This window comes from Pecten maximus, chromosome 13 (genome assembly GCF_902652985.1).
Source record: "Pecten maximus chromosome 13, xPecMax1.1, whole genome shotgun sequence".
Lineage (NCBI taxonomy): Eukaryota > Metazoa > Mollusca > Bivalvia > Pectinida > Pectinidae > Pecten > Pecten maximus.
Window position 1 is genome coordinate 35,540,167 of NC_047027.1, and position 26,497 is coordinate 35,566,663.

The 26,497-nt window shown below is 36.6% G+C and overlaps 1 protein-coding gene across 4 annotated transcripts in view; it reads right to left on the minus strand.

The window, feature by feature from the left end:
- LOC117340798 (dixin-like) overlaps window positions 1-26,497 on the minus strand; it is a 54,719-nt gene that overhangs the window by 18,918 nt on the left and 9,304 nt on the right. For 3 of the 4 annotated variants that reach the window (XR_004535446.1, XM_033902567.1, XM_033902569.1), the window contains exons 2-5: window positions 6,691-6,820; window positions 6,254-6,379; window positions 4,995-5,137; window positions 4,567-4,664 (exon numbers count right to left, since the gene is read on the minus strand). Coding sequence is in view for 3 of the 4 variants with exons in the window: in XM_033902567.1 (XP_033758458.1) it covers window positions 4,567-4,664; window positions 4,995-5,137; window positions 6,254-6,379; window positions 6,691-6,820 (497 nt within the window). In the remaining variant the exon portion in view is untranslated. Of the gene's footprint in view, window positions 1-4,566; window positions 4,665-4,994; window positions 5,138-6,253; window positions 6,380-6,690; window positions 6,821-15,369; window positions 17,688-26,497 lie in introns of those variants that run through there. The other variant, XM_033902570.1, reaches the window with a different exon arrangement.

Here is a 26,497-nt window from a genome sequence, read left to right on the forward strand (position 1 = left end):
CACTGACACAGTATATAACACACTGACACAGTATATAACACACTGACACAGTATAACACACTGACACAGTATATAACACTGACACAGTAATATAACACTGACACAGTATATAACAACTGACACAGTATATACACACTGACACAAGTATATACACACTGACACAGTATATAACACACTGACACAGTATATAACACTGACACAGTATATAACACACTGACACAGTATAACACACTGACACAGTATATAACACTGACACAGTATATAACACTGACACAGTATATAACACACTGACAGTATATAACACACTGACACAGTATATAACACTGACACAGTATATAACACTGACACAGTATATAACACTGACACAGTATATAACACACTGACACAGTATATAACACACTGACACAGTATATAACACACTGACACAGTATATAACACTGACACAGTATATAACACACTGACACAGTATATAACACTGACACAGTATATAACACACTGACACAGTATATAACACACTGACACAGTATATAACACACTGACACAGTATATAACACTGACACAGTATATAACACTGACACAGTATATAACACACTGACACAGTATATAACACTGACACAGTATATAACACTGACACAGTATATAACACACTGACACAGTATATAACACACTGACACAGTATATAACACACTGACACAGTATATAACACTGACACAGTATATAACACTGACACAGTATATTACACTGACACAGTATATAACACACTGACACAGTATATAACACACTGACACAGTATATAACACTGACACAGTATATAACACACTGACACAGTATATAACACACTGACACAGTATATAACACACTGACACAGTATATAACACACTGACACAGTATATAACACACTGACACAGTATATAACACACTGACACAGTATATAACACACTGACACAGTATATAACACTGACACAGTATATAACAATTGGCACTGGTGTCACCCGAGTTGAAAATCAGAACAGAATGCCAGTGGAAATGAACTTGAAAGTTTATCAAAATTATGATGGACAAATTGATGGATAATCATACTGATGGACAGACTGATGGACAGATCGATGGATAGATACACAGGGCAAACCAGACAGACTGATGAGAATAATACCATGCACTGCCATCAAACCTGAGTGTCCAGTCGACTCTGTGTATCACAATGTATAGTGCTGCCACCTAAGGTTACACCTAATGTTGGACACATGTGTCTAATGACAAAAGTCTACATAAACAAACCTTGGTTCCTGCGCCAGTAATAAGGTCACTGGCCTTTCCATGTACAACTGAATGAGATGTTTATGACGATGACGAAAATACAGAAGAAAATAACGGGGAGGAAAACAAGACGAAGAAAACACAATGCAGCTAGAACCTCCACATCCAAGTGTCTGCCATTACGGTTTCGGCAAGGCCGATGCTGTATTACACCCGCACACAGAATATTGATCCATTTTTGGCTGTATTTCAGTTCTAGTGACTCTAATGCAAGTGTTTTGTGCAATATCGTTTTTAGCATTGTATGGACTCTAACATTCTAACACATCAAAATAGCACTGTTATCCAGCAGTACCAGGCAATTCATATAATCAACACAAACATCTATTTCTATAATTTTTTAATATATTTTTACTATTCAAAAGGTTAATTAGTATGGAATATTATTCAATTTTAATTAAACAAATATCAAGATAACAAAGCTTTTACACATAGCATGTTATCTGACAGGAAAACAGGTGGTCTCCTTTATACCTATACCTTGGCAAGCTTGAACAGAACCAAATCCATATCTTAACTTTGGGAAATAAACACATCTCTTAGAAAGACTGGTATTGTTCTTCCTTACAACAACCGTTGGCACTTTTCCCCATAAACATTAACACATGAACAATGTACTTGGAATTGAAATTTTATCAAAATGTTGTCATACGACACTGTTCCTATTTGTGTGCAAGCTAACAAATCTAGAAAGAATGCAGCTAAAAAAGCCTGCATACAAAAAGTATCCAATTATGATAAAATCACCCCATATTCCATAAAATGCCATAAAAAATGTTATACAAGAAGGGAAATTAGCTGGTTTCATATTTTCTATTCAGTCCTAATTCATGTAGTTATATGAATCAATTACTAAAATGAATATGTTCTGTCCTATTAACGATCACAAGGAATATTGCCTAGACACAAATATATGTAGTCTGAGTATCCTCTGACCCCAGTACAGACTACAGACAACAAATATATGTAGTCTGAGTATCCTCTGACCCCAGTACAGACTAACAGACAACAGATGTAGTCTGAGTATCCTCTGACCCCAGTACAGACAACAGACAATATATGTAGTCTGAGTATCCTCTGACCCCAGTACAGACTAAAGACACCAATATATGTAGTCTGAGTATCCTCTGACCCCAGTACAGACAACAGACAACATATGTAATCTGAGTATCCTCTGACCCCAGTACAGACTAAAGACAACAATATATGTAGTCCGAGTATCCTCTGACCCCAGTACAGACAACAGACAACAGATGTAATCTGAGTATCCTCTGACCCCAGTACATAATGTATACACCAATAAATATAGGCTCGAGTATCTTCTGGCCCCAGTACAGAATAAAGACACCAATAGATGCAGTCTTAGTATCCTCTGACACCAGTACAGACTACAGACACCAATATATGTAGTCTGAGTATCCTCTGACCCCAGAACAGACTACATACACCAATATATATAGTCTGAGTATCCTCTGACCCCAGAACAGACTACATACACCAATATATGTAGTCTGAGTATCCTCTGACCCCAGTACAGACAACAGACATCAACATATGTAATCTGAGTATCCTCTGACCCCAGTACAGACTACAGACACCAATATATGTAGTCTGAGTATCCTCTGACCCCAGTACAGACAACAGACATCAACAGATGTAGTCTGAGTATCCTCTGACCCCAGTACATAATGTATACACCAATAAATATAGGCTCGAGTATCCTCTGACACCAGTACAGACTACAGACACCAATATATGTAGTCTGAGTATCCTCTGACCCCAGTACAGAATAAAGACACCAATATATGTAGTCTGAGTATCCTCTGACCCCAGTACAGACTACAGACACCAATATATGTAGTCTGAGTATCCTCTGACCCCAGTACAGACTACAGACACCAATATATGTAGTCTGAGTATCCTCTGACCCCAGTACAGACAACAGACATCAACAGATGTAGTCTGAGTATCCTCTGACCCCAGTACATAATGTATACACCAATAAATATAGGCTCGAGTATCCTCTGACACCAGTACAGACTACAGACACCAATATATGTAGTCTGAGTATCCTCTGACCCCAGTACAGAATAAAGACACCAATATATGTAATCTGAGTATCCTCTGACCCCAGTACAGACTACAGACACCAATATATGTAGTCTGAGTATCCTCTGACCCCAGTACAGACAACAGACATCAACAGATGTAGTCTGAGTATCCTCTGACCCCAGTACATAATGTATACACCAATAAATATAGGCTCGAGTATCCTCTGACACCAGTACAGACTACAGACACCAATATATGTAGTCTGAGTATCCTCTGACCCCAGTACAGAATAAAGACACCAATATATGTAGTCTGAGTATCTTCTGACCCCAGTAGACTGTAGAAACAAATATATGTAATCCGAGGACCCAGGACAAACTGTAGTCTTTAACAGATTTAGTCTAGTAATACTCCGACACTAATCCCAGGTATAGTCACCAGCAGATGTAGTCCCAGTATCCTCTGACCCGAATACCAACTCTAGACATAAGTAGATGTAATTCTGAGCATCCCCCCCTCCCCACGTGCAACCTAATACCATGTTACAATCACCAATAGATGTCTGTGTAGCATCTTACCATCTCCACCATAATCATTATTGGTTTAAATATTTGATGAGGTCTAACTGTTCAATGACACTTCAACTCCACCTGGGCTATTTAGTTATATCTGAATATATGTTGTTATATTGAAGTATAGAAGTGCATTGCTCCATATCGATGTTTCTATGTAATTACATTAAAAAACAAAACTCTTAACCACAAAAGTCATTAAGGGCCATGCACCAGGATTCCAGGCTCTTCAAAGCCTTATACAGTGTTTTTCATGTGTATTTTGGAAAAATCCAATTGACCTAATTGGGGGAATTTTTCATGTTAATTCTAACTTTACATAATGGCCAAACCAAATTTGACCGTTATCTCTCCTTTTTTCTTTTTAAATTTTGTGTGATATTTGCTGTTAAATTTTTCAGTTTTTCAATGCTTTTGTAATACACATGCATGGACACAACTGAATTTTAAAAAAAATTCCTGGCGGGAAAATAAGAGGAATGTGGTCATTTTTCGCACCCAGTTAATGCTAAAAATAGACAGGAAAACATTGTCATAGTGAAAGATAAGGACTTCTCTTCACAGTATACACACAGCATAGGGGATAAACAGTAATGACACAATACCCCACAAACAAGGAACTTACCTCCGCTCACTGTTGTTATAGCGGGACCGGTTTCCACGGAAACTGTTCCCTGCCTTAGCTGCAGTCCTCCTTGCCTCCGCCAGAGCAGCTGATGCACCCTACAGGAAAAGTTTAGTATATTACAAACCCTTTCAAAACTTTCTAGGACAAGAAATTTAATAGCTTCGGAATTTTATACACAAATTATCTCATGCCAAAGTGATACAAAGAATTTGACCAATGAGAATCACTATAACAAATTAAACCAATGAGAATCATTATAACATATTAAACAAGTAACAATGTTCTGATCCACATCATATTTCATGCCAAAGTGAAACAAGAATTTGACCAATGAGACATTTTGTACAAATACAAGATTTAAGAAATTCGACCAATGAGAATCACTATAACAAACCAGTAACAATGTTCTGACCAATCAGACATACCTGAGCAATGCCCACCGCATGCGGGGATCCTACGGAGGTGCGGTTCAGATGCTGCGACGAATGTTTGACACTGTGAGGTTTGAAGTGTGCTGCTAGAGCCAATATCAGCCTCATTGTGGACTTGAGGTTACCCTCCACGATATCTGTAGACAAAATGCTTGATTGTTTAACATATACATAATATATGTACCCTCTATTGTCTGATGGTCTGGGGGGCCACGGTGGCCGAGTGGTTAAGGTGTCCCGACACTTTATCACTAGCCCTCCACTTCTGGGTTGCGAGTTCGAAACCTACATGGGGCAGTTGCCAGGTACTGACCGTAGGCCGGTGGTTTTTCTCCGGGTCATCCGGCTTTCCTCCACCTCCAAAAACTGGCACGTCCTTAAATGACCCTGGCTGTTAATAGGACGTTAAGCAAAACCAAAACAAACGTTTTCTGCTGTCGTCTCATCGAACTGGTCATAATGACCGATATTTATCAATGTGGGTCCAGTTGCTTGAAAGGTCATTAAGCTATTCATAATCTAACAACAATTTTAAAATCCTGATCAAATCATTTCTGGTAAAACTGACTTGACAAACTTTTACGAGACTATAACACCTGTCAGTCTCTTTCTATACCTGCCTATTTCAAGGAATACACATGTACACACTCAGGTTATGATGTGAAGGATAAATGAGATTTTCACAAATCAAGTGATTAATCTGTAATCGTCTTTTTAAACAACATGGTCGTGGTCCTTGTACAAGGGTACATCATCAGGGAATTCTTTTTCCCCATTCAGATAATAACTACCTTTACAGGTATATCAAAATTAATTAATTGGATCATGTGTTTTTAATATGAAGTTATGGTTATATTTTAGTAAATGTATACAACATGGTGAGTAGCCCCCACGAAGAGCCAAATTCAAGGTTGTAATTCATGTTGCTGAGGAATCTAAAATTAATAAATCATGTTTGAATTTTATCTATGACTTCTCTTGTATGTTGTGTATAAAGTGTGACCTCTCTAGACAGGTTCTGTATTCAGGAAGGTCCAAACAGATATATATATACATCATCAACATGTATATACAAAATGTATTTCATCGCCTTGATACAGAGGTTCATTTGTATAAACTGTAGCTAAAAATCTGTCATCAGGTTGGACGAGACATGTCGTACAAAATCTAGAACTATATGTTCCGAGATTTTACTGTAGGATTGTTAAACTTTAAATCTAAGATCAGATTGTAGGAAACAATTTGGTACAAACCTTTCGCGGAGGCATGGTGCATGCGGATCCTGTTAGCAGACATGTAGTGAAGAACCTTCTCCACGTTTTCCTTCATTTCTCCGTAGTTAGACGGCACGGTGTGGATCCCTGGCAGCTTGTCACCTGCTAAAACATAAAGAGTTTAAAATAAGTCATTCTCAGCCTACAGTACATATGTTTTTTTGTTTTCTTTAGAAACCTAACATTAACCAAAATGCCGCATAAAAAAAGCAATATTTCTATTTCGAGTAATAGAAAGTAAACACAGAAGATTTATGTCATTAACAATTTTGTTATAAACAAAAAAATGAAAATTTGAATATGTCTTACATTTTGATAGTATGATGTTCAATACTTTTGCAATAGGACGCACAGACATTTAAAATAAACAGTGTATTTAGAAACTGTTAAGTATTACAACATATTTGTATACATACCAACAATTTCAATAAGTTCGGCAAGTATCACTCCATCCTTGGTATCATTACGCAGGTCCTCAACCTGTCTGACCCCGGGCTTCTTCTTGAGCTGCGAGTTGACCCAGGCCACGTATGCATGGAGTTGTTGCTGCCAAGACAAGAAGGGGAGGGGCCTGTTACTATGGTAATTGTAGCGAACACACCCACATGCTAGTCTGTAAACTGTGAGGTCACATCCCACACACTGAACCACACCCACCTCAGCCATCGTAAGGTCAGAGGTCACCAGTTACAAAGTTCAAGGTTACAAAATATAATGCATGACATCAAAACATTTAATCTAAAAAGTTTTTTGAGCCAAGTCGATCAGGCTAGGGTCATCCAGAGACAAATTCAAACGTCGTACTTGAATAAATTTTTCAGCATCATTTCCGGAGACCATGGATCTCATGCACTTTACAAAAGGTCGAGGTCATACATCATAGCGCAATTCTAGGTAGTGCTGAACTTTGTCAGACAGGATTACAGACATTAACCACAAATGTCAAGGTTCGTAGCACAAAATATCATGTAAAAGTTCCACGGTGATCTTTCCGGGATCATTATAGATTAATCCATGTTGTTTTCACATCAGTAATACACAGACACAACAGATACAGGCTTCCGACATCTCACCTGGAAATCAAATGACACAAAACATCTTCATCGCCCTAACAACACCCATCATTACAGATTACAAGTATCCTCGGCTGATTCTCAGTTACATCAGTGTAGTGGTCCCCCTATTTACGACCACTCTCAAGAACGACCACTCTCAAGAACGACCACTCCTTGTATGGGACCAAGTTTCTCATTCACCGACGTTCACTCCTTGTATGCGACCAAGTTTCTCATTCACCGACAACCACTTCTTGTTTGCGACCAAGTTTCTCATTCACCGAAGTTTTCCAACAATAAATTATCACTTCTAAACAATCAGAAATTTCACTGTCCACAGAATGCATTGTGATCTACTATGTATATACACTGTATATCCACTGAGTACAAGGTGTGTTTACAGTGAGGTACTGATCAACATGCTGACAGGGACCTGTATACAGTAACACAGATATATAGGTGTCCTGATGTACTGCCACATGTGTTTATATATATACCACAGCTAAGATCAGCTATAAAGTATGTACCATGCAATAGGGATCATCACTGACTGACAGGTCCTAGACATATACTGTATAGATGTAGGTACACACTAGTTATAGGGATGTCTACATTCCCCTACTACTCATAATTAACATATATTATATATATACAGAAAGATCACTGTCCTTAAACGACCTTCTTTTGTTATGTAAAACAATACCAAACCAAAGTGCAAACCGCCATCATACATTCAACGACCTTACTGTGTTATGGGACATACAATACTAGTATACCAACTCAAACCAGCAAATCTCCATATGTCCTCTACATACTTAATCTGCAACCTTGCTAATGCATATATGCCATGCAAATGATATATCAATGCTGTATTTTCTATCAATTTCTCTATATATCTGTTACCCTCCATATATACACATATTCCTTGATAGCGTACAAATTTGGCAAGATATATGATCTATGACAATGTACCATAGTCAAAATTTTAATGCAAAAAAAACTTTAAATGAAAAGATCGAAGCATGTTAAATGTGCCAAAGTCAAAGACATTTTTTTCAAGGCTTCAATATTTTTTATTTACAAATTTGTCGAAGTTTGAATTTGAAGTGAACAAAAACTGTAAGTCACCAGGTCATATAATACTTTATCTCAAATAAAAACAATATCACTGTTGGCCAAATGAGATATTTTTTCATTTAAAATGATGTTGTAGCAAATCAAGTAAATGAATAATTCATGACATGTAAATTAATCCATTATTTGTTTGAAATCAATCCACCTTCCTCTGGATAGAAAATAGACAACACAACTGCTGACTCAAAATCACCTCCAAGTAGTTATAACATAGACACCATTGCTTGTCCAATAACCCTTATGTAATCTCAATGAGTAATCTCCCTTGATTGATCCCCAGAGTAATCTCCCCTGACAGTTCACTCCAGAGTAATCTCCCCTGACAGTTCACTCCTGAGTAATCTCCCCTGAGTGATCAACACTCCTACCGGTATCATTGAGTAATCATACATTCAACTGAGGTTACAAATTTTCCTATTTTCTCTGCATGATTCAGCCTTTAAAAACAAACAGACTTAAACTAGCTAGCCAGCTCTAGCTTCTAGAGAAATAATCATCTGCTTGCCCCTCTGTCTCATCAAAGTACGGTCAGCTTCCATGTTTGTTAAAAGGATATTTTAATGACATTTATTATTATAATTATAATCATTTTTTGGAATTACTAAAATTAATAAAAATAAATCAGTTTTGTGAAATAACTTTACAGATGATACTAAAAAAATGAAAGTTTAGGTCCATTTTTTTCGTTATAAAATGCTCTGATTATCTGTAATACCTGTTTTCAGTAAATTATTAAGTAGACCCAGCTTTACTTGAGACACATGTACAGGTAGTCTCAAGCTCGTACATCATTCTGTGAACCCATACAAGTGTATTGCATGTACATCATTGTCATGCTTGAGTGATTCCACTATTTCACCTTTGATCACCGATCTTCTATCAATAAAACCCCACGATAAAGATGTTTATGTCTTTGTTTCATATTCTCAATTATCTATCCATAAACCCCACTAAATGGATCAAAGCTGTTTTCTCATAAATCTTTGACTGTAATCAAGAAAATTATTTCTTCAGGTGATAATTCTTCATAATTATCTTTCTGTTAAGTTTGACACAATAATATGACGTTCATTTAACTATAATTAAGGCAACTATATAAAAACGTAACATCTAGATGGAAAGTAGATATGAATTGATTTTCATTCCTTTTGTTGTAGTTTTCTTGAAAATCTTAGTTGTCTAGTCCTGACATCTTGTGAGGTATATAAAAACCTGTCTAGTCTGACATCTTGTGAGGTATATAAAAACCTGTCTAGTCTGACATCTTGTGAGGTCTATAAAAACCTGTCTAGTCTGACATCTTGTGAGGTATATAAAAACCTGTCAAGTCTGACATCTTGTGAGGTCTATAAAAACCTGTCTAGTCTGACATCTTGTGAGGTCTATAAAAACCTGTCTAGTCTGACATCTTGTGAGGTCTATAAAAATCTGTCTATGCTAAAACCTCTTGAAATAAGCAGTTTAAGTAAAAGTTAAGTATTTGCCTGGATTAATATTTGTACTGGATTTGTACTGTACAGACACAGGATTTTCAGATTAGGACTTTTGATATATTTCGCAATATTATTGTCTGACTATAAGCTAGACAGGTTTTTACCTATCTCACAAGGTGTGTCGGACTAGACAGGTTTTTTTTTATCTATCTCACAAGGTGTCAGACTAGACAGGTTTTAATATATCTCACAAGCTGTCAGTCTAGACATTTTTTTTAAATATCTCACAAAATGTCTGACTTTTTATACACAGGTTTTATAGTTTTACTCCCGATCAATTAATGACATGTAATTAGGCTAACAAGATATACAATGTAGTTTTTTTCATCTTAGCTGAATACTTTGTCTATACTGCTTTGTACAACACAACTTTCATCAAAGTATACATATTTATGACTGTAACTACGGGTACGTTTGTATAGGGGGAAATTAAATTACACAGTATGGGGGATGCACGTACCAATCTAATTAAAATTAGATGCTCATTATTATGTCTACTCTGCAAACTCTGTATGAACATCCATAAGGAGTTTACGGGATAGATAATGAACATCTAATTTTAATTAGATTGATGTACATGTATATATATATATAAACATTTTCTTCACAACACAGACTTTTTAAAGATATTGCATCAAAATCTCGAACTGAATCAGTACATGAATGTAATTCTATCTAAAGCTGCAGAGGCCTAGGGACACTTACATGAATATATATATATATATATATATATATATAGGTTTATCTAACCTGTTCAATTAAAATCTACATTTTTTAAATTTATTGGCGATATTTAGTGCTATAGAAACTCTATAAGCTGACTGAAGAACAAACTTGAGCAAGTCTAGAACCTACATTATGGTAAGTGATGAAGGCTCCTATACATATAGATACCAGTAACTATATCTATATATATATATATATATAACAGGTACAACCCATCACAACTATAAATAAATATGTATTGAGCCTCTGGTTTACGCACTCTATGTATGTGCACCATCATTTTGCCTCCTAACAACATTGTAATGCACTTAATATCGCTCGATATTCTATGCTGCCAAGTTGGCTTTTCTGTCACACGCGCATGAGTATCAATGGAATACTTTTTCTGCTGTCAGTTCTAACAGTCAGGAATACCACAGGACTTTACAAGCTCATCAACCAAACAAGGCACAATTTATTTATAAATTGCAATAGATGAACAATTCTGAAAGTGTACATGTTAATGGGTACTTTTAATAATTACCACTTTCATATTCATTTCCTCGTATAAAATACAAAACCGTTCTCACATCGCTAGATTAAGGCTTGTCACGTACACCCAAAATGTTATGAACTCTCTAATTCAATATACAATTACCATACAACATATGTGTAGACCTTGAACACTTGCCAATCAACATTTTTAATTTGGGTAAAAAATCTGGATCTGGAACAACTGGGAAGCATGATTTTATACAATTTTAACCCACTCTATATAAAATCTCTATTCGTGTTCCATAATTCCTCCGAATATTTAAGACAACTCTCAACACAACACAAATAATTTTCCTGATTTCACAACTGGTGAACGTACACTGTATACAGGGTTGAATGACACAGGTATGACAGAAAAATTATCAATTAAAACCACAGCTCACTAATTATATATAATCCCACGTAGAACTCAACACAGCACAAATTCAAAATTATTACAGAGCTATAAATGGTCCGTTCACTTTCCTCCACAAATCCTCCATTATTGTAGAATTCCAAACATCACATATACATCCTCACATCAACAATTTGTACAGGTGTAGTGGACTATTTGGGTCATCTTAGGAATGTCGAGGTAAACATACCGGTATATATCTACAGTAGGTATAGGTGTACATGGTGGCGGGCTGCTGGTCCACAATGGGGTCCTATATACACTACAACAGATACAGTACCCACTTCTCTCTAGTAAAGAGAATTACATCATCTGACTGGCCTCCTGCTTGGATACCCCTCCCCACCACTCCTAACTCGGGGAAAGTCAATCGATGACTGTATTAGTCAGGTAAGGTACCTGGTAGCTGTGGAGGAGGGACTCTGATGGAAAGAGGAGGAGGAGGACGAGGTGGGAGGGGGGGGGGGGGGGGTCCGGAGGAGGTGGGAGGGGGCTTTCAGGGGAGGGTCAAGGGGAGGGGGGGCAGAGGAGGGGGGGTCCAGAGGAGGAGGGGGGGTCCGGAGGAGGTGGGAGGGGGGTCCAGGAGAGGGTGGGGTGGGGGGGGGTCCAGGGGAAGAGGGGGGTCCAGGAGAGGGGGGGGGGGGGGGGGGGGGGGGGGGGGGGGGGGTCCAGGCTAGAGAGATGTCAGTGGCTACCAGATAGGTCCGAATTTCCTCCAAGTCTAGATCTCCACTGCCTATATTTCATCTGATAAAGACAAAAAATAGATCTCGGCTAGATAGTACAGAGTCCATCCTTCTGGAAATGGCTAGCTAAGCTTTCAAGGGAGGAGGACTCTGTAGGGGTGGGGGATGGGTGAATCAGAAAAGTTGAATCAATACATTGTACAAGGGAATGGAAGTGTAGGATCCAGAGGGGGTGAGGCTGAAGGGGGGGGGGGGGGGGGGGGGGGGGGGGGGGGGGGTGAGAGAGAGAAATGAAACAGTCACCATACATCACTGGTAGGTAATACTGAGATGATAAATTGTTACCATTTCATCACTGGTAATATCTCCTTTGATAGAAGATGAAGACCAAGAGGATGCTGGGGGCATCTGCTGACAAATTTATATATAATCCCTTACCTACATCAGACTTCTCAGCAGGTGATTGGTAAGATGGGTAGATCAGATGATTAGTTTGAAAAGTGAAACAGGACAGGCCTATAGCTAGGTGCAGGAATGTATCTCAAGGTGTTTCTGTCGATAGGGTAAGATTTTCACAATCAAATTCACTCTGATAATTGAAAGCTTTAAAATTATTTCTTTTAACAGCAAGCTATAGAAATAAAATCTAGAAATCTAGTTTATAGAACTTTTTTTTGTAATACCTTTTTTTCTTTATTGGGTTTTAAATATATACAAAGACCTCTTTAAATCTCAAGGAAAATGGCACCTAAATAATACACAGACTTGAATTTAAAGTCTGGGTGTTTGTTTCCCAAGAGAGAATACAAATGAATGGACAAATAAAGCCAGTTTCCCACAGCAGGGTGTGAACCCGTTTATGGCACCATCAGGCCAAGGAATGCTTGTGATCCCATACAAATGGTTTATCACCAGGGTCAAAAACAAATTGTAGGGTTCATTGACAAATAATTACATTGGCTTAACAAGAATGGCCACTAGAAGCTGAAATTTACAGTTAATTTGAAATCTGACAGTGTTGATATGAATTCTGTTTACTACATTTTGAAATTTATGGTTTCATTTAATCTGTTAAATTTCTATTCAATATACTATTTTGGCATACATGTATATCAAATGAAAAGCCAATATGATGATATGGTTCTACATTTTCTCTTAATATATGATGTCAGACCACGTATTGAAATGTACGTTTTTTGTGTTTATTCTAAATATGAAAAGGTAAATACAATTGTAAAATTAATATTGAGAAGAGAAAGTCCAATTCCCATATTAATGTTTCAAAAATCATTTAATATATATACATGTAAAAGATATAACTGGACTTTCGGAAAAAAAAAGGAATAGTTTATTTTTTAACAGTAAAGAAACATGAAAGTTAGATTATAATATATGCCATGGTGAAGATATAACGCATATGTTTTTTTTACATGTTTGTATATGTACAGGTATAAAAGACATAGAATATAAACACAATGTAATGTTTATATACATGTTAAGGGTCAGGAAACATCTACCGTAAATATTATCAGTTCTGAAAACAACACTGACACGGAATTAACAGACCCCATAATTAATGTTACACTTGATGGATACTATTTCTATGGTGATGGAATTAGCAGGTGCCCTGTGTCTAGTGGTCAGTCTCCCCAGGTCACTCTGACCAGATATGGCAGCTCATTTGGAGTGACCACTAGAACTGCTGACCAGCATGATGAGATATATATGTCTATCATTTACAATCAGATGAACAATTCAGACAGGTCCAGACTTTCACTTTGTCTGAAGCCCATCAACCTTTGTGGCCTGGAAAATTGTTTGCTTTTAATTAATATCACACTCTAAAAGTTATTTTACAACAGCTACAGTACAAACCTAACTAATCGAATTAACCTCAATAGAAGCAGAGGATATATATAGCTAGCTAGGAACCCGAAGTACCCAAGGAAAAAATGCTGTGACTATTGTGACCCCATCTTTTTTCACTGTAGATTGACAATGATTATCTCACCCTGATTATACAGGGGCCTGTACCTTTACCATTGGGAAAATAAGGCCAAATTTTTTTAATGTCTGAAAAAATGTACTTTCATCCAAGCTTAAAAAGAATCATCAAAACTATGCTTTAATATCATTTAAATATGCATACTATAGCTATGATCGATCTATTATAACATTGGATTGTGAAAACATTATGTGAAATGTATTTCTTCATATTAATTAACAAACAAGGAAACTTACAACTTTTGATTGGGAAAATATGAACTAAAAATTGGGAAAATACAGCAAAATTTTCTAGGGGAAGGGGCCTGTATTCGGCCCCAAATCCACCCAAAAAAAATCACTGGATTGTGTAGCAAACTTTAGTTTTGGTAAAGGCGGCATGAGATATCTACTATGATTTCCAACTGCTTTTTAAAAGTTATTTTCTCACTCGAATTCTCCTTAAAAATATTTATATATCTGGCACTGGACAATGAATCAAAATGGCAACAAAATATATATAACAAAGCAAAATATATGTTTCAGTATTTAGGTCAAGGTCAAAGAAGTTTTTGATTTTCTTGAAATTATGTGAAAATTTATAGAGGAATCCGCTTATTATATTAGTAGTATATGCTTTAGCGGTGTATGAATACTTGGTTCATATGGGGAATATACAATTAGGTCAAGATGAACCACTAGCGCTATAGAGGCCTTATCATTTAAACTTGTTTGTATATTTTAAAATGCAAATTACATTTCATATAAATCGCGACATACCCATACAGCTTTGGCCTACTTAACTGAGTCACAAAATCGGGTATCTGGTCTATTGACACTAGGACATAGCACCATGATCCGTCAAAATCTTATCTTGGCAAATTACTCATCAGACAGCAAAACTAGATCTAGCTTAGGTCCGTCGTGATTTCATAAATCAACACCTCTCTAATCCAGCAAGCCAAATCTAAACCATTGACAGTGATAAAACGAAAAATTACCTTGGTATGTTGTTAGTACCAGGTTTTGTCTCTGTAACATTAGTCGGTCGGTTTACACAAGTTCCTGATAACTCAAGGTTTATACTTACTCTCCACTCCATCCAGGAATGAGACCCCTCCTCGTCTGGAGATTTGGCCGGGGACGCAGATGGGGATGGAGAACTGGAAACTGCCATTCGAGACATGGCTGAGGGTCAAGTTCAAACCGGAATACTTTATTGACTTGTATCAACAATCAAGTCCAGTATACAACAACATCTCATGGGATGACCATACCTTGTGTCAGAAATTTCTTGTCTCTCTCAAAGTTTTTAAATTCCAGAATCACCTTTTCTTAGCACTACAGTCCTAATTGTATATTCCCAAATATGCAGTATTTAAAATAATTTTCCGGCAATATTCAAAACTGACACCAACACTGTTATAAACTGCCTCCTCTCGGCCAGTCCAGGATGTAGACTCACTTTAAAATCCACTAACCAGCTTCCTCTCGCGATCACTGATGACAGTCACAGGGTGTGTTTCCTTGTTTAAAACGTAACTGTCCGCCTTAATAATTTTATAGTTTTACAACATATACATACAAGACATGTATACAAGAACGTGATAAATCCTCTTCTTTATAAGACTTATAAAACGTGAAGGTGAAGATTAAATCATGCAGGATAAGAACATGGAATGTTTTTATGCATTGTGTACAAAATTTGTCACTGACATTGTTTACAAGTGTCCAGATAATATCGCTGTTGTCTAATGGCACTGACAAATTGATATTTGTACAATTCACAATTGAATGATGTTTATTTTGGTTCAGTTGTTTATATCCATAGCTTCAACTGACTTTCCTGTAAAGCTGGAAAGTACGTAAATAAAAAGTAGCATTGGTTGTCTTCTTTCTATCAATTACATATACGACGTCAAAGACCCAAAGTCGTCGAAATTTGCAACGAAATATAAATATGCTTCTCACCAGTTCAAAGTAATAATGTTTTGACTTGTATCAGATGCTATGCACTTTTATCCTTGGGAAAATTTGGAAAATGATTTAAATGGGAATATAATTTGCGTAATCTATTTGTGCACATTCACTGTAAATGTATAATGCAATTATGGGACCATCTCAGTATTGAAAACAATGCTGATAATTATTTTGATATCAAAAAAAAAAACTTATACTCAAGAACTGGACTGATTGGTAGCAAAATGCAATTAAGCTTGGAATGCAGAAATATCATATATGATTAACAAAAAAGTATAAATTTAAACAAATGGATAGATTTCAAGAATGAGATCCTTTAAATGGGACTGAATACTGGAATGGTATGGACAAATGCATCAAGGAAACTTGAAGACAGAACACTGATAATGAATTCCCCTTCAGTTGTCACTGGAATGCTTCTTGAATTCAAGATGGAATGTTGATAAATGTTTTCAGTTTGACGATCAAGTCATGATTTCATAAAAAAAAAAATTTCCTCCATTGTCTTCATAAGTACTTCAACTCCCAGCAAAGATATTCCTTACTTTACAAAGATTACAATCAGCATGTTACATATTCCATGAGAAATGAAGTATATTCCACGTGAGTATTATGTACGTTAGTCGGTCAATACTCCAGTTCAGATCAATTGGACCTATCAATTTCCTAAAATAGAATCTTGGTGAATGTCACAAAATATTTTCCTCAGCAACTCGTAATAGTGTAATACATATTCAAATATGTAAATAGAAAATTGTGTCCAGCCAAACTGATTCAGCAGTTATTTGACAGTCTTGGAAGTGTTACACTAAATACGACGTCTGCAGTCGAGTTCAGATGTGGAGGCACACTGCCAGGTTTTTTCAATACACCATGTATACGTATATGTTATTATCATGCTAACAAGCATACTATGACTGGCGGATGAATGTTAGTAAAAACTGAACAAGAACTGGAAAATCAATAGCATCCATACAGTACAGCTCAATGTAATAAACGGTGAAACTGATATCCCAGAGAAAGGACTGCAGATACAATAATGGAATTCACATTTTAATTAAACGTCCTTCAAACTTTCCACCTGATTGAGAGTTATTTCTTTTTATGTCTATTTGAATGGCAGAATAAACATAATGAAAGACATCCGAATTCCAACAGTCCACGATGCATGAATCACAGACGCATATCACCATAATCACGTCTGCTCCCCATCATATCTCTCTGTTGACATTGCCAACCCCAGGTTTGAGATGTCGTTTTTCCTTTCATGGCGTCCTTTGGTCTACATACACACATTAATGGATTCCGTTAGACCATGTGTCAATTTCCAGCACTTCTACTAGCGCGAAAACCACCTGTAGCTTTACAAGGAGCCTGTTGAGACCGATGTTTTGACAAGCACATAACGGACAGGAAATCATTATCATTCAAAATGGCGTCTAAATTATTCTTAAAACTAATTATTAGTAATTATTATTTGCAATAGCAAAAGTGAAGTTCGATATCAGGATATCTGATTTATTTCAAATGAAAACGAAACACATCGCCTGCAAAAGCAAGTTTATTTTAGAGAGAAGAGCTGTTTTTTATTGCTTACTTTTGTTAGAGGTTATTATTGACACTGAAATTTTAAGTACTTCCGGGTCATCACGAATGTAAACAAAACAGGTTTCGAAAGTCTACTCTAATTAAACATGCTAGATTCTACAGTAAATCAGTGATCTTCAACAATATACACAAGTCAATAAGAACAGTTTTTTTTAAGAAAGAGTGATGAGTAATTTTTGAAGGTTTCAAGCGGGTACCTGAGTCTTGTTAATAAAATGCAACAGTTTCTATCACGGTATTTATGCCCACACGAGTTACCTCCCGTTAACCAGTATGCCTAATGTATCGAAGCCAAATGTATAAACATTTGTAATAAGGATATCATCTAAATAACAAATACACTTGCCTTTCTGTGTTGTCCAAAGCCTTTCCTAAACCATGAATTCCATAGCTTAAGAAAGGTTATAGATAAAACTTAGAACCGGTGGAGACATACTGGTGTGACAAAATGGAATTTACCGAACTTGCAATATGGAAAGACATTTCTAGCAGAAATATAGCTTAAAAAAACTGAAAAAATTGTCCTCTGAAAGCTAAGAAATAAGGAAAACTATTTACGCAGTGAATTTATCGAAGAGTCGTCATGAGAAAATAGTTTCTTCTAAATCGTTGTACATTATCAAAAATAGATCCGACAATTTCATGGCGGGGCAAGATATAATGCAAGAGAAATGTAAGGCCAGACCTACCTACCATCACCATACGTCACTAAGAAGGCTAAAAGTCAAATGTAGTAGTCTCATCAGGCTCCAGACATGGTGTCAGGGCCAGAGGAAACTCGGGCTATACTACGATTACCTCATGTATGTAAATATGACGTATTTTGTATCAAAACAGTAAATTTTTGATGAAGTGTTATCATACATGTATTATTCCCATTAATTTTGATACATCCATAAACTTTTCTTATTTATCATCATATACACGTATAATGCGTAACCCAACAGAACACCTATATTGAAACAGAGTTCCCTTGAACAGAACACCTATAGATGTTCTGTCAGAAAATAGCTCCGCAAGCTAACGTCTTCATTTTTTATTTAAATATAAGCCTAACTGACTTAAAATACATTTCCTTGTAGCTTACTTCAGGTAAGGTTTATGTAAAAGGTTTTGAATTTTGTAATTGGATCAGTTTATTTGGTAAACCGTATATTTTATCATTTTTGTCATCATCCATGTAAATGTAACTATGCCTTGTAATACACTGTAGATATGTTGGGAGAAGGCGTTGATAAGTTGTTGTAACTTGTGCCTAATGCCGTGTCTATGTTTTGACAATAAATATGTTTAAACTAAGGTTTATGTCATGGTTTTGATCAATCATAAATTCCTTTTTTTTCTAAAACCAAAAAGGCAATTTGCTACAACATATAGGCCTAATGGGTATCAGTAAAACATGCATTTATAATGACTTGAAATCTAAATCCAACAATAAAAAGTCATAAAAACACATTTTGAATTAATTAGGAGATGCATTATCCTTCGGAAAACATTATAATCTAATAACATTACATTGTTCCGTACCAGACAGAATATAAAACATATCTAACTACAACGTAAACGGGATGACTCTCTTATCGCCAATTCATTCCGCTATTGGTCACACCTGTTGCCAAGAAACTCCTCGGACGCAGATGTCACGCACGCGAGAGGCCCAGTAGGGTTTTTCTAATCCTGATAGCATTATTCAAGGTCAGGATTCAGTCGCACCCGCCATAAAATTCTCCGACCTTTGGATTTGAACTTTGACTTGCCAGATGTTGTTGATCAAAACCGAACGAGACCTTATTAAAATCTAATTAATTCTAGCAGTCCACCTTTCATACTTTCCTGATAAAATTCATCCTACCTAACACTGATATCTGGGGCTGAAATGTGTGTACTATGTGGTGTATTATGATGTTATTTCAAATATAGTTGATAGTCTCGTTATTGTATAATTTATATATTAAGAGTACAGATATTTATATCTCGGGTATTTCTAATTAGTCATAGCGGTCTACGGCAGCCAAGTGGAAAATATATACACGTATCCAGTTTCAGGGAAATGAAAAAAAAAAACACGTTAATTTTATTTTTTACTCTCATAATCGTAATTAAAGGGACATTGATATTTTTTCCCGCTAAATATCCAACAAAAATCGCACTTCACGCGATTATTATTATTTTATACATCATCATCCTCGTCGTCGTCGTCGTCGTCGTCGTCACCACCATCATCATCATCATCATCATCATCATCATCATCATCATCATCATCATCATCATCATCATCATCATCATCATCATCATCATCACCACCACAATCATCAGTTCTGATACAAAGTTCCTTGATGATGGATACCACATCAACAACACATTGGAGGCCCGTCACATATATTCCATCCAGATCTCAGGGATACGACCGTGACAGTAAGGAAATTAGGTTATCCCACAGGGACCTGATAATACAGTCTACGTGTAATTGGACCCTCCCAGCACATTTCCAGACTTTTATCTTATTTTTTTTTGGGGGGGGGGGGGGGCGGGGCTATACTATGATTCGGCAAAATTGACACTCTCGGTGTTCATTATCGAATTTAAATGTAGCCCCTTAAACGTCGAGAAATGTGCTATACACACCAGGGGAGGACCCTATACACTTATACTGTAACATATTCTCAGGTCCCTGTGGGTTATTTCAGCTTTTGGAGAAATAAATTTTAAAAAATCGCCACGAGTAGGGATCGTACTACACACATCGGTTCTTCATCCGAGGTTGCATTCTAACAGATTTCGTGTGACGATCAAGTAGGTTAATGATATACAATATGTACAGGAGACACTTATATACATATACATGTATCCATTGTTATTTGATAACTTTGACAATAATCTATCGATTAAAAAGTCCATTCAGAAGCGATGTGGTTCAGCGATTCCCTGCAATTTACTGGTATCGACGATTACAAAAACACTATGTACTAATCCGATTATAGTGTTATCTTTTTGAACTTGTAAACGAGATTACGACAAAAAAGTAATTGGATTTATTTGGGAGCGGATAAGAACAGTCAACAATGTATAGTCTTTAATTTTGTAATCCACATATTTTCTCGTCTGTTTTAGGATTTCAGTACGTGGGACATGCCCCTAAAGTAAGCAGATATGTGCATTTGTAACGTACTAAAATGAAGACGAGGGCTACAGAAAGATAGCATACATCCTTAAATAGAAAAAAACGCAAAAGTTCAGATTAAATTTTTACGTTTTTCTCTTTATTAGGAATGATAATGAATGACAATTGTCAAATTTATGCAGGAAGATAGCATACATCCTTGACTAGAAGTAAACGCAAACGTTTAGATTAAATCTGAATTTTTGCGTTTTTTCTATTTAAGGGTGTATACTACCTTCCTGTAGCCCCCGTCATCTGAAAGGTCGTATGACTGCCAGGTCATTAATGACATATGTTTTTGTTTCTTGTTTTGCACTAAAATGGGGTTCATTCCCAGCGGAGATAATATATGATGTATTCCTGCTGTTTATAGGCAAAATATATTAATTAACTATGATAAGAATAAGCTATTATTTTGTTTGATTATGATACATATAAAAATGCTCCAGATAGTTTGTGTATTTATATATTGAAATTGATATATACCGAAACCGTGTCTTTAGTATCATTATCATTATAATGGCAACACGTATCTTCTGAGGATTGCCGGGAAATGACAAATAAAGGACGACCCAGCATCCAATCCGGAACACCTCGTTTTTTTTCGAAAAGTGTATTGTTAAATAAAAAAAACCGAGGATTTCCGGAAGCGACCATCCACCATAGGATTTTTATTAAGTCCCTGTGGCAAGATCCTCCTCTCCGATGTATATGTATCCCAAAGGTACCTCGTGCATCAATATACGACTTTTCCCTAAACAAATGTCTATGTCTGCATATCCATACATAATATTCGGCCATAATTATCATGTCTCCATCGGAGACAAAGAGCGACTATTTCGCTGGCATTACGGTAGTCCTCTATGGGAGTTCTGTTTTGATTTTTAACCATAGTAGATACATAAAAAAATCTCTTTGTATTTTGTTATTAATATTAATAAAAGAAGTCTGTGTAACAGCTAAATGATTCATCACGTTATTGTGCAAGATTCGACTGAAGCTGGCCACCTGTAACCGTCACGTGACCTCTATCTCCCATGTGATGTGACAATGATGTAGAGGTATGCCGCACGTGACTGGTCACAATGATTGCTATTAATATGCACAAGTGCCGTCGATCATCAGTCGGCTGTGAAGTCGTAAAATTATCTTAATTGAATTCAGGCCATTAACATTATAATAGGAAAGCGAAAGTACAATCATTGAGAGATGTCGAGAACAGCTCCAGGTGTAAACTGTGGATCCTATACACTTGGAGGGTCCCAATGGGAGAGAGTCATCTCAACATATAGCAGGTTCATCCTTTATAAATGCTAGAAAACTTGAGAGGAGTTTTATGAAAGTCGGTTTTTACTGACGTGCGTTTACGAAAGACGGTAATTAATGACGTGCGGTTATAAGGTAGTTTTACGAAAGACGGTAATTAATGACGTGCGGTATTGAGGTAGTTTTACGAAAGACGGTAATTAATGACGCGCGGTTATTAGATAGTTTTACGAAAGACGGTAATTAATGACGTACGGTTATTAGATAGTTTTACCAGAGACTTGTATATGTGATATACAAGTCTCTGGTTTTACGAAAGACGGTAATTAATGACGTAAGGTTATATTACCTACAGATGTATTTTGAAGCTGTTCATTTTAACTAATAATATATCCCTTACGTACTCTATTTCGAATCCCGTATTTATTTTGACATTTATAAAATCAAGTCGAGGTTAAACTGATCAATTTCTTTTGTAATGAAATTAAGACAAGTGAAAAGGAAGAAGTAGAAACTAAGAAATTGCAAAATAGGAAATTTTGACAGAAAATTATATAATATGAAGAAAAACAGATGTGATAATGTACATTCTCTGTTATTCTGTCATTCTGTTGGTTTTTCATACATTAATGACTATACAATTATATGTGTGTTGACATTGTTTAGGTTATTACAATGGATTAACAACCAAAACAAAGGAAACAAGGAAAATCGTACAAGACAAGGGAAATATTTCCATGGCTGTAACATGGTATCCTTTCCATATCATGGCGGGAAAGAAGACTGGCCACGAGACCCTAAGTTGTTTTTGTTTTTGTTGTTGTTGTTTTTTTTGTTGTTTTTTTTGTTGATAATTGCCAAACTTAATTCGAATACTAGATTATCTGCCCCTAGTTTGAAACTTGGGATCAGACATATCCTAGGGGCCAAAATCATGAAGCTCAATTTTATTTATAATTTTGATATTCTAGAGACAGTGGGCCAGTCTAGGGGGAAATGGACGGAATGCTTTTCTATGGTGACATATCAATAATATATACTGCATGTGTGTTTAACGTAAGATAAGTGTGCGTTGTAAACGTAATTCGAATGACACATGTACAATATCCTAACATTTAAATGTTTGATCCATTTATCCTCTGACCTCATTACCGTGACGGAGACATATCTGGAGATGATATAATCCGGGAACCCTCTGACCGCACTACTGTGACACGAGGACATCGGATGTAGTCCAAGTATCCCCTGACCCCCCTAGGACTATCCCCTGATCCTACTACCATGTATACGACACGAGGATATCGGATGTTGTTAATTTTAGTCCGAGTATCCCCTGACCCCATTACAATGTATACGACACGAGGATATCGGATATTGTTAATTTTAGTCCGAGTATCCCCTGACCCCATTACCATGTATACGACACGAGGATATCGGATATTGTTAATTTTAGTCAGAGTATCCCCTGACCCCATTACCATGTATACGACACGAGGATATCGGATATTGTTAATTTTAGTCCGAGTATCCCCTGACCCCATTACCATGTATACGACACGAGGATATAGGATTTTGTTATGTATAGTCCAAGTATCCCCTGACCCCACTACCATATCTGTGACAATTAACTCGAATTTCCTCTATTAATACAGATCTCACATCTGGCAGTAGTTCATCACATTGAACAGTGAAGACAGACAAAAATTTGAAGTTATAAATTGAATATCAATAATAATAGAAAAAAAATACCTGGTATAGGACTCCATAGAATAAAAACAAGACGACTTACGGTCGTTATTCTACAAAGACCTATACTAGGTAAAAATTATCTTATTGTTATCATATTCATTCATTGATATCTACAAATTCATTTGAATTGACTGCTGTTTAGCGGACATATTCCAGGTAAATTATAATGTTTCCTGCTAATACTGGATGGTCCCGATATAACCCTCTCGTTACATTGATGTGACAGAAAATCGATATAAGGACATAATAAGGTCTCGTGAAAAAGGTGCAAATTGTTCATAATAGGGAATCATTAATTTTAGATCAAGGAGAAAGAGAGGGAGAAAGGCGTCTATCGTTAGTAGAGGGGAAACTGTCGATCGCCATTAGCTCGCGGGCATGCCAACAGGTTGTGTGCCAAACAGGAAATCGTTTGTAAAACCTGACAATGCACTTAATGCTGGGTTTATTGTTGTTTACCAGTCTGGTATTTAAGATAACATAATATTGAAATATATATACGGTATATAGATATGTCTTTCGCGAACAGCAATAATTTACACGATTTTTCGTTAAAAAGTCCAATTTTAGTACAAAATGAGTCGTAATTTTAACCTGTCTGTGGTATGTTATTGTACACAATAGGTCGTTTATAGTGTGCACAGGGGCGTGTAAATCAAGCACACGGTTCGGATCACTCGTTATTTGCAGAACATCTCAGGCCCCTGTGGTATTGAGCCATGCGTTATTGTGACACATCATTATTCATATATTCACCTTGATACGCCATCTAAAGACGGACTGTTCATTTATTTTCACAGTCCTCATATTTCACACGGAAGAAGAGATATGCCGTAATGGAGAACTTCTTTGTACTTCACCGCTATCTCCATGGCCAACTACGCTCATATTTGTATCGGAACAAAGAAATGGATTCCCTCGAAAAGTCGCCAATTTACAACTATATAATGTGTACGTATATATGTTCCACGTGCGTATGTACATCCCATGTCATCCGGAACTCCTCGGGGTTTTTTCTTTCAAAAAAGTATTTTTGAGGGAAAAAAACGAGGAGTTCCGGATGCACCCCATATATGATCCTGTATGTAGTTATATACCGAAGGTTCATATTCTATATGTGTCTGCTTCTATTTAGTATAAATAGAAAACAAATATCAAGATATAGTAGAAGTACGAGCTACCTTGAAAAAAAGGCCATACTAAAATACCCAACAGACATGAAAATAAATACGTCAGGATAAATAGGCTTATAAACTGAGTTACCGTTTTACAGCGATTAAATAAGCAATTTGCCCATCAAATTAAAAAAATGTCTGCACGTTACACTACCTGGCGACAGTAGTATTCGTAAAATAAATCCAAATGTCAAATTCATTAAAATTTGTTTGTCTCCAACATACCATACATTCATACTTTGGTGCAACTGGGGAGCTCAAACAGACCAGTTCACTGCGACCCTTTTGACATCTTAACTCTATATCAACAATGGCAGCCCCTGGCCCATTAACACGCGGGTCGTTAGAATGCCATTAACAATTAACACCGGAAGTTGATCGTGTGTTGTGTTGTGTACAACGGAAGTAGGTAATTTGTTTAGAGGCGTCTGTCATTTAGCACCGGAAGTCGATTTTTGTGTTTGGTTTGTATATTCTACAGGATATTGACGGGTGACTCTCGGCGAAGATCGTAAATGTGCATCAACCAATTACAAAAGCGTGTAGATATTTTGCGCACGCAATATTCTCTCCCTCTCAAAAAAAAAAAATCTCCAAAAAGGAGCATGTATGAATTGCGAGTGAGTAGTGCAGTACATGCATATTACATAAACTGATAGAAGCCAGATAAAGTATTGTAGCGGAACTTGACCGGGTCGATCTTCGGCGACCAGCTGGTAGCTAACTTGGTAGATAGAGCATCCGGCTAGTTCCTGAATTCGAACCTCGGTCTGGCCGTGCACTTTTCCACTCCTACTACAGTATAACCTGTTCACGTTTCCGAAAATACGCAATTAGTCGGCTCATCACCCCGTACCGCTACCACCTTATACAGCTAGGTAGTTTATACTACATAAAGTTCACATCTGTTTCGAATACTTATTCTAAGTAAATGCTACCTGTATATTTGTGTGTTGTCAATTACAGTTATGTGATCGCACAACGTTCCACGCACGATGGGCGATTGGAACGGTACATGTGCGATATGTATCGTGGTCGATATAAAATGAGGAACGTGTCATCTAATTATTTAAACGTGTGGAACGATTGTAAAAGATATACAACGATTAAAATTTTACGAGGCAGCTAATTACCATATTTTTGGTGAAATATATGCAATAATTATTAGGAATGAAAATAAACACCGATGTATAGTTAAATAAGTTATCTAAATGATTATTAAAGAACTTTATATATTTTGCTCGGACGTCGTCGAGGACACCACTAGGCCTTGGCGAGTC